We start from the raw sequence: 10,211 nt of genomic DNA, 5'->3' as shown, positions 1-10,211 counted from the left end.
AACAACAGCGCCACCGACATATGGAAGGGTATCCGAAAGATTTCCGAAGCTGCATTTACGCCGAAGAGTAGACGTTTGTACCTCCTTAATCCGACGTGCGTGCTAAAAGTAGTTATACTCCGACTGGCCGGGTCAAGTTCAAGCTGATGGTACGCATTTGTCAAATCGAGCGTACTGAAGAGGGTGGATCCATGAAGGTCGGCTATCAAGTCGTCGATTGTTGGTATTATGTGTTTCTCCCGTCGTATAGCCTGATTGGCTTCTCGCATGTCAATGCAGAGACGTACCTCCCCCGACTTTTTAGGGACAATCACAACTGGGCTGACCCATGGAGTTGGACCGTCAACTCGTTCTATGATATCGAGGTCCTCCAGGCGTTGAAGTTCAGACTCCACATCTTGCCAGAACATACTCGCAGAACTCCTAAGTGATCTGAACGGCTGTATGAATTATGCTGATGACATAATAGTCCACGGGTCCAACCGAGCGGAACATGACCAGAACCTACTTGCTGTTCTACAACGTATACGAGAATACAACATAAGACTAAGCAAAGGCAAGTGTCAGATAGCTCAATCTGAAGTGAAGTTCTTCGGACATATATTCTGCGCAGACGGCCTACGACCAGATCCTGGCAAGGTAGACGCCATCATAGAGTCAAGTCCACCAAGCAACGTCAGTGGTGTGAAATCGTTCCTAGGCATGGCGCAATACATGGCACGGTTCATACCAAACTATGCCACCATAACAACACCCCTCCGAGCACTTACCCACAAGGGTGCTCTGTGGATGTGGAACAAAACTCACCAACAGTCTTTCGACTCCCTCAAGAAAGCACTCTCTAGCGCTCCCGTGATGAACTACTTTGACACCCGTAACCCGACGGAGATTCTCGTTGATGCCAGCCCAAGTGGACTAGGTGGTATACTACTACAAGAAGGCAAGGTTATCAGCTATGCCAGCCGGGCCCTGTCTAGTGTAGAATCCAGGTATTCTCAGACCGAGCGGGAAATGCTAGGAGTAGTGTGGGCTGTTCAACATTTTCACTTGTATGTATACGGCAATGCATTCACCGTTAAAACTGACCACAAACCCCTGTTGGGAATCTTCCAAAGTCAAAAGCTGATGTCAGCTCGCATAGAAAGATGGAGGCTTCGTCTCGCACCATACAATCTGAAACTTTTGTATAAACCAGGCCGCGACGACGCTAACCCAGCCGATTTCCTGAGCCGCCATCCAGTGACAACGCCCACTGAAGACAACACGGACAACATTGCAGAAGACTACATTGCTTACATATGTCAGAAGACGGTGCCAAAGGCGATGACACTTGGTGAAATCCGCGAGGCAAAGCACAGGACCCAACGTTACAGAAGGTCCTTACTGCTATCACTAAACAGACCTGGAAAGACGACGACCTGAAGTCTTACAGGCCACTCCGTGCTGAGCTAGCAGAATATGACGGTCTCATCTTAAGAGGACACCGCCTGGTCATCCCAACTAGCCTCAGACAGAAAGTGTTAGATATAGCCCATAGTGGTCACCAAGGCGTAGTCAAGACGAAAAGCCTCTTGCGCCAGAAGGTATGGTTCCCGGGCATAGACGGTATGGTAGAACATCTTGTAAAATCATGCATCCCGTGTCAGGCCACTACCAGAAGTGCTACTCGCCCTGAACCACTGGTGATGTCTACATTGCCAGCACAACCATGGTGCAATATATCTATCGACTTCGGAGGTCCACTTCCTTCAAATGACCTACTTCTTGTTGTAACTGATGACTACAGCAGATTTCCTGAAGTTGAAATTGTGTCATCGACGTCAGCAGCTGTAGTGATACCTAAACTGGATGCTATCTTCTCCAGACAAGGAGTACCTGAAGTTGTAAGGTCAGATAATGGTCCGCCATTCCAGGGATCTGACTTCGCCGACTTTGCTGCCGACATGGGTTTTACCCACCGACGTGTGACACCCCTTTGGCCTCAGGCTAATGGCCAAGTGGAACGTTTTATGGACACAGTCATGAAATCAATCCGGGCAGCTCACCTAGAGGGAAAACTGTGGAAGAGAGAATTACTAAGATTTCTTCGACAGTACAGGGCAACCCCTCACACGACAACAGGTGTGGCTCCAGCGGAGGCACTGTATCGCCGCCGGTTTCGTACGCAGCTCCCTCAGCTGCCGGCTAAAGACTTACCCTTGCTGCCGGATGTCCACAGCCAGATAAAGCTACGTGATGCTACGAACAAGGCAAAGATGAAACAATATGCCGATAAGAGACGTCGTGTAAAGCCCTGTGAAATTCGGGAAGGAGACCATGTTCTAGTGAAGCAACAACGCCGCAACAAGGGATCACCACACTACGATCCTGTACCGTTCGTGGTAGAAACGCGCAAAGGGAATATGGTGATTGCCAGGCGTGGAGTCCAGAAAATCACTCGAAACATCACGTTTTTCAAACGTCTAACTGGATCAATCAATCCGGATCCCTTACCTGACGAACCGGATACCTTCTCGGAACCCCCACCTGATGAGACGACACTACACGACCGAGGACCACAACCCGTTGAGGACGCACCACTCAAACCATGTCTGAAGTCTGCAGATCGACCTCAGCGTGCGCGTAAACTTCCAGTGAGATTCAGGGATTATCTCGGTGTCCCTACATAGTGAGACACTTTAAGGGGAAGTGGAAGTAACCTCTCCCCTAACAGCAATTTGTGTCTATTTGTGAATGTGTAAACCAAGTCTCACAATCAGATCATTGTACCTACCTCAAGTGTGACTCCGAGTAAAAAGACTCGTGTGAGCTTTAGTGACATTTCTCAAACAAACATTTTCTGTGTTAAGTGATTTTAGTTCGTTCAGTATTATCAAAGACTGTCTCAATTTTCAGAAGTGCAATTTTGCGAACATTTCAATATGGTACATTTAATTTTGCCATTTTCATGTTGTGTTAATTCAGTCTTTATTCTAAACAATATTTTCTCTACCAAGTTGGGGAGGAATGTAGTATAGTCGATTTCAAATACTCTGTGTAATCTCTTCACCGTATGGTGCTGCCACCTAGGCAGGTGTTTTGGGAGTTGTGATCCGCCATGTTTTCATCACAGTAATAAACGATAGTCATGTTCCTTGAAATCACGCCTTTGTCAGTGTGTACAACCATGTAAGATATCATAGGGAGGAAACCCATCACCAGCGCGAAATTGGAGGTCAAAGGGCAGTGGGGGAAATGTCAACTATCAGACATTTTCTGAGGAAATGGTCTAATGGACCGAATTTTTTTGTTTCAGCGCTGACCTAGCATTTTTATCGCTATTTAAAGGACCATGAAATGTACTTTCTTCTGACGTGCGAAGAGTAAATGTCTGATAGCCTTTTGACCCTCAAGAAGAGAGTTAAACATGGATTTGTTGACTGTTAACAAAAAACTGAACTGCTTTTGCTATTAGAGCCCCCTCCACCCGCCCCCTCCCCGTGAGAGTTGCGGTAACATAGTGCGCTGGAAATGGTACTGTGCAGGTGTGCATAGGCCTACGTCCTATGTGTGCGTGTGTATTATTGTATGCATGTGAACACCTAGGCGACAGTCGGCTTGGGAGATGACAAGCCACGAATAACGGTCATATTGATGCACACTCGATGGGTAACTTTGCCTGGCATAAATTGGCGCCAACCAGCTTAAATGAACTGCATGTGTGTGCGCGCAAATGATGAGTACTAGTAACTAGCTATAGCGTCCCACGCGCGCTTAGAGATTAAATTATTAGCGCGGACCTTCTTAGACCTTAATGTGACAGACAGTGAATGAATTAACACCGGCCGGTCAGCATAATTAAATATTGTAATAGCCAACATCAGGTAGTGTTATCGGTAAAAACGGTGACGGATGAACGGCGGAATTGATTTGCTCTCAGAGTCAACATGGGTCGGCGCCAATGTTACTCATCTATTGGTTAAAAAAAAACATGCATACCTACTCTTAAGGCAAGGTTTGTAAGACGTGCGCGCCAAACGCCCAAACGTCACCTGCTATTGGCTACCACAATAGTTAATTGTGTTCAGCGGCCGGTGTTAATTCATTCACTGTTTATCACATTATACCCCGTACAGACTGCAAATTTGATATGGTATTAAACTGGTGCGGGTCAGGCGTGCTTCAGGCATCTCTTTACAGTGTACACGCTATCCCGCTCCAAATGCGCACTGGCCCGCACCAATTTGGCCCCGAAAATGAAGGAGGGCCAGCCCCGGGATAAGGTATCCTGCACCAAGCTGTGTCTGTACGCAGATCCAATGCGAAATCGCAATACGCATGCGCATAGCGTTGTTTAGGTCACGTAATTGTACAAATGCTATTATGTCTGTGGGGTGACGTGACGAGCTGAACTGAAAACTGATGACTCATTTAATGTACGATCAAATTTGCAGTCTGTACGCTACGATTTGGCACGCGCCAGGCGCGCGCCAGTTTGATACCATATCAAATTTTGCAGTCTGTACCTAGTATTAATGTCTAAGAAGGACCGCGCTAATATTTTAATCTCTAAGCACGCGCGTGCACGCTAGCTAGTTACTCATCAATTGCGCGTACGCATGCAATTCATTTAAGCTGGTTCATGCCAATTCATGCCAGTCGACGGGAGCCATGCAATCAGTCGTACCCATCAATTGTGCGACAATATGATCGTTATTTGTCGTTTGTCATCTCCCAAACCGACCGGCGTCTAGGTGTCCACGTACATACAATAACTGTATTAATGTATGTAATATGTGTATACGTGTCCTATATGACAAATTTGAGAATCCTATTTGTAGCAGGATTATTACAGGTTTTCTCCGGAAATGTGCGAATGTACACAATCCTCATGTGCTCGAAAACTTCGACAATTGACATTAAATTTTGACAGCGAAGTACAGCTAGCGTACAATTACGTGACCTAAATAAGGCTATGCCCATGCGTATTGCGATTTAGCACCCGGTCTTGCCCGCTTGTTGTGTACAGACACACACACAAGCGGGCTATCTTAGTCCGGACTAAGCCCTGCTTCATTTCCGGGGCTAACTTGGAGTGGGCCAGCGCGTATTTGGAGCGGGATAGGGTGTACACACTGCAAATATTTAGCGCGAGTCTGACGCGCGCTAGTTTAATACCATATCAATTCGTAGCATGTACGGGGTAACAGTTACCGCGTGAAGCTTGCGACGCGCCTGTGATGTGCGCGCGATTGGGAAACCTCTTTCTTCAGCAACCAAGCTACACAGTTACGAAACGGTGTGGTGCTCGCACCAGTAAATATAACATCGCAATTGTATTATCATCAATCGTAAGCATAGTATATATATATAGCATCCATGTACTTTTGTCCTCGGCAACAGATCTCATGGATATCGCGGATGTCTATACCATTAAGATTCATCAACGGAATTTGGAATTGTTGAAGAGTGAGAGCTGTGCGTGATTAAACGCAAAAAGGCTTAAGAGGTCGAGAACTTTCAAAATAAGAGGGGATTTTTTTAGCAAAGGCCATTTTAATTCTGACAAATTTGTTAAACAAATCAACGCCATTCCCTCGTCACGTTTTCTGCCACTGCTTCCGCTTGTAAACTCTACCGACGTGAATGAAAAATGTGTTTGTGTTAAAAAGAATGGGGTTGAGCGGTTTGTGTGTTACCTTTGCTCATATATAATCTATCCGTGGAGTGATTTACAGGTAGCTCTCTATTCAATGGTTACGATGTACTTTTTAAAAAAAAACATGGTTTTTGGTCATTTAATTTTAATTTTAATAATGAAAATTGTGTAGGCCCTACACCTTGTGTACAATTTTATATATAATTAATTTTGTCACTTGAGCCAAAAAACATAAATTAACTCATTTCTTAACTGTTTATTTTATTCAACTTTTTAAACATGTATTCAAAAATATGTAAAGAAAATTAGGAGTAACAAAAAAAATAAGATCAGACAAACTATTAGAATTTTTCTAGTTTACATGAAGTAAATTTAGTAAACAACAGTAGAACTTAGAATTAGATTCTTAGAAACAATGTTTTCTATTTGTGTATGTTTACCACAAATAAATGGCACAATCTAACTTAAGATTGCCTAAAAACAGGGCTCATGCAAATCTCCTTAATATAGCTAGAATTCATGTTGCTTGATGAAAATATATATAGTTGTCTACGGCGATCCTCCAGTGTTGCCATTTGTAAATTTATGATCCCACTAGCTCGTCTGGTCTCCCCCAAAAGGTTGTTTTACAGTAAATTTGGGCAATATCCTGCTACTTTGAAATTAGAAAACATATAGGTAGAGAGAAAAATTATATCAAATTTCCAGCTCCACTGTCATTAAAAGTGGTAAGAGCCACTTTAATAATGGCAATGCTTTTTTAAGTATAGCAAAAATAGAAATATCTGAGTAAATTAAATCATTCACCCTTCCTGTTTCATTCACCCATTTCATTCACGCCTCTAGGTTCATTCACCCTTGGGGGAATCATTCACCAGAAACAGTTTAAGAAGCACGGCGTTAAGATACTGAGGCAGAAGCGTAACAAGGAGGGCCAGTCCTATACCCAAGGCGTCGTGCTAGTCAACAGAGACCGGCCTAACGACAAGATGATGCCCCTTTCATACCGTAGGGCTGGCCTTGCCCAACGACTGGGATACCGCTAAAACATGAGGTCCAGCCTCGTGTTATGCTAGCCGCACACTATACAACCCGAGCGGGGGCGGGAGGCTTACGTCTGGATTAGGAAGCTTACGTCTGGATCGGTAGGTCATTTTGGGCCGATTCGAATTTTGAATTGGGAGTGGAGCGGGTCGTATAGTGTGCGAGGGCTTACGACGCGACTCGGATAGTGTGCATGGCCATCCGACCCGCCGCCGAGCGCTGAAGAAAATTTACCAATCACAGAGTAGCGCCATTGGAACCGCATTCGGTTAAAATGGTGGGGAAACACTCCCGACCTTTAGTACACGCTAAATCCGCTTGGAACGCCACGAGAGCGCCATGGTTAGCGCCGACTTTGAGTCGTACAGTGTGCGGGGGCCTCCCGATCGATCGGCTGCCGAGCGTATAGTGTGCGAGGGCTTACGACTGCGGCCCGAGCAAAATCGTATAGTGTGCGGCTACCATTACCATGTGTCAGGGATCGCACTCTGGCTGTGCATGACGCCGTTCGTTACTATAAAATGTCCCGTTTTAAAGCTGTGGACATACTACGCGATTTTTCATGCGGTCGAGCCGGCCGGCTGAGTCGGGCGACTCTGTGGACACACTACGCGACTGAACCGGGCGACTTAAATAATTATCAAACATGTTTGATTCGGGCGACTCAGCCGGCCGGCTCGAAAATCTACCGTGACTGTGACCGCGATACTGGACACACTAGGCGATTTTTCATGCGATTGAGCCGGCTGGCTCGATCGCATGAAAAATCACCTAGTGTGCCCACCACTTTACACTGTCGATTTTTGTCAGCAAATCGTCCGAGTCGTGCAAAATATAACACGTTATATTTCTCCAACTCGGCGACTTGAGTCCGACTCCGACTCAAACACAATCGAATTTCAGCCGATTAGTTGGAATGCACTTGAAATTGGTACGATTTGCTGACAAAAATCGATAGTGTAAACGCAGCTTTAAGCACAGCTAACAACCGTTAACAACAGTTAACAAGGTAACAGCTAGGCGGTTAGACAACCATGCATGCAGACAGGCATGTAGTAGTCAGGGTCAATATTTTTCGGTTTATACATCATCGTACATACAATCTTCGTGTAGTTTTTCGCTCTATTTCGATCAATATTTCGATCTATTAATAGTTTTGCTTTATCCCCGTATAGATTCCTAAAACAAATTTTGATCTTGTTACGTAATAACGTAATTTAACTATTGGTTCATAAGATCAACTATTCGAGTGAATTGGCGACTATGATCAATTGTTCTACTATGCGACTATGTCTCTCGTGATCAGACTTCATTATAAATAATTGTTATTCATTGTAAATGTATAATCGAGTTTCTGGGTTTGAGTCCTGGGACTTCCACAAATAATATTAGTTGCAGAAAAGGTGCCAATCACCAACAGATTGCTGTCGGTTAGTTGAGTTAGCTGTAAGCAATCCCAAACTAGGTCCTCCCGTATCTAATCTGACATATATATATGTCCCAGTAGACTATCGAATTCTTTGGATAAAATCGATTTAAATTTAACGAGCATGAAGGATTGTCAAGCATTGCTCAAGATTGTTAATAATTTAACGTATATATTGCTTGCGCAATTTAGTGATTTTACTTTATTGAAACCTGATATTCGTAGAAGAATTTGGAGTAACAATTTGCATGAGCATTGCGTAATTCTACTAACAGTAAAATGATAAAACGTGAAACATGAATTGTTGCGACACCTACAAGTAATATGACTTCGTTTTCATCTGCTTACATCTATATGTTTTTATCAACATAACGCACGACGTCATCCAAAGTCATCGTCTACGTGAGATTTTAACTGAATAAGGAGGATGAAGAAGAATAAGTAGAAGAGGAGGAGAAAGAGGAAGAGATGGCCGAAGATAGGAGATAGAGGAGGAGTAGGATGAGGAAAACAAGAAAGTTATGCCAGGAGACAGTGGTAGATTTTTAAAGAATGCATTTGTGGTGATATCAACTTATCTCCTAATGAGAATGGTGCGATGTAGAGTGTGGTTTGTTATTGACGTGGTTTCACTTTTCCTACCAAACGCTCAAATATTGTATGTACGTGGACACCAAGACACCGGTCGGCTCGGGAGATGCCAAGCGACGGATAATGATCACATTATTGCACAATTGATGAGCGAATTGATCACCAGGGGTTATTAACATACATATAAGTTGTTAATATAGTAAGTCCACATTGCGTTGTACGTTATTAGATCTGAGCTGCAAAATTAATAATTTACGATGAATCAAACTTGCTTCAAATTTTCGAAAATATGCGCTAACGCCTCAATTATTAAGTGAATTTAAACATATTGAGTCGATACAAGCGCATTGAACGTTCATTTTGAAGTTGTTGCAGTTTTCGCTATGTTTGGTGAACGTGAGTAATCACTATGTACAGCGGTGTACATGTGTAGAGGCCCACGTACCTAAGTAACGGGATGTGTCCGTGAACAAACGCGCCCATGCATTCACATAACGGACGTGCAGGTAGTCACGCCTCTAAATATATTGGGACTGTGTTAATTGATAAAATGAGATAATATATTGTCATGATGCAGCGTGAGACTGTGAAATCATTCAGAACAATTATATGAAATAGATCCGACATGATTTGATAATAGCTGTGCGGCACCTTTCAAGCAATGCTCTGATGACTGGTTAATAAATTAATATTTATTTATCTATATATCAATATAGCGAATTAATAAAGCAAAACTGTGCAAACGAAAGAAATAATACTGTACATGTTGTTCCACTACACTGTAGATAAAAAACTTGTGATAGCTCTATAACCTGTGGATGTTCCAGTCATGCTTGTGGTGTTAAAGGACAAGCTAGTATATATCAGCTTTAACCTTATCGGCCCACATTTCATTATTTAATAGTATAATTTTAAAATTACACAACATAACTATGGTTTTGAAGCGAAGCATCCATGTGAAATGAAGTGACTACGCTATTAAATTGCCTATATTCGCTATTATTCTGAATGACGACTGTAGACTGCTTGCGTCATGAATGAAATTTATGTATCTACATATCCGCCTGGCTTTTTTTATATATGCAATATGATGATGTATTAGTGCGTATTTTTACATGCCAGTACATGCCCACAGATATTCTGTATGCATATAGAAAACCATGTAGCTTTCAGGAGATAGCAACTGAGAGAGAGTGTGGGTAACTTTGATTTTAGTAAGCGGCCGGTTATGCTGACAAGATTCAAGAGCATATGTAAAAGAAATGTCATCTTTAGCGGCAGCGTTCTGTTACAAAACTGGCAAGGCGCGTTTGCGACCGTGTGATGTGTCTCACGTCACTTTATGTATCTTTACTTATCTCTCTTTCTAGCTTTCCTCCCCGCGCTGTCATCTCTCGCTCTCCCTCTTCATCTGCCTAAAGCTGGGTTTACACTATCAACATTTGGTTAAAATGTTGACGAGGTGATAAACTTTTCAACGTTCTATCAACCTATCTATCAGATGTTCGAAGC

At 43.4% G+C, this 10,211-nt stretch overlaps 1 protein-coding gene across 1 annotated transcript; it reads left to right on the top strand.

Annotated features, from left to right (window-relative positions):
• Positions 1 to 1,607: 1,607 nt before the first annotated feature.
• Positions 1,608 to 2,669, top strand: LOC106808233 (uncharacterized protein K02A2.6-like). Its single transcript, XM_014810860.1, has one exon. The coding sequence runs from the start codon at positions 1,608 to 1,610 to the stop codon at positions 2,667 to 2,669; it is 1,062 nt and encodes a 353-aa protein (XP_014666346.1).
• The last annotated feature ends 7,542 nt before the right edge of the window (positions 2,670 to 10,211 follow it).

The sequence above is a fragment of the Priapulus caudatus genome, unplaced genomic scaffold, assembly GCF_000485595.1.
Source record: "Priapulus caudatus unplaced genomic scaffold, Priapulus_caudatus-5.0.1 Scaffold262, whole genome shotgun sequence".
NCBI classification, from domain to species: Eukaryota; Metazoa; Priapulida; class Priapulimorpha; order Priapulimorphida; family Priapulidae; genus Priapulus; species Priapulus caudatus.
Note: the sequence above shows the minus strand (reverse complement) of the source record. Positions and strands in the feature narration are given on the sequence as shown.

Excerpts from the sequence above, each read along its gene's own strand:
- LOC106808233 (XM_014810860.1), top strand. The coding sequence starts at position 1,608 with ATGGTAGAACATCTTGTAAAATCATGCATCCCGTGTCAGGCCACTACC.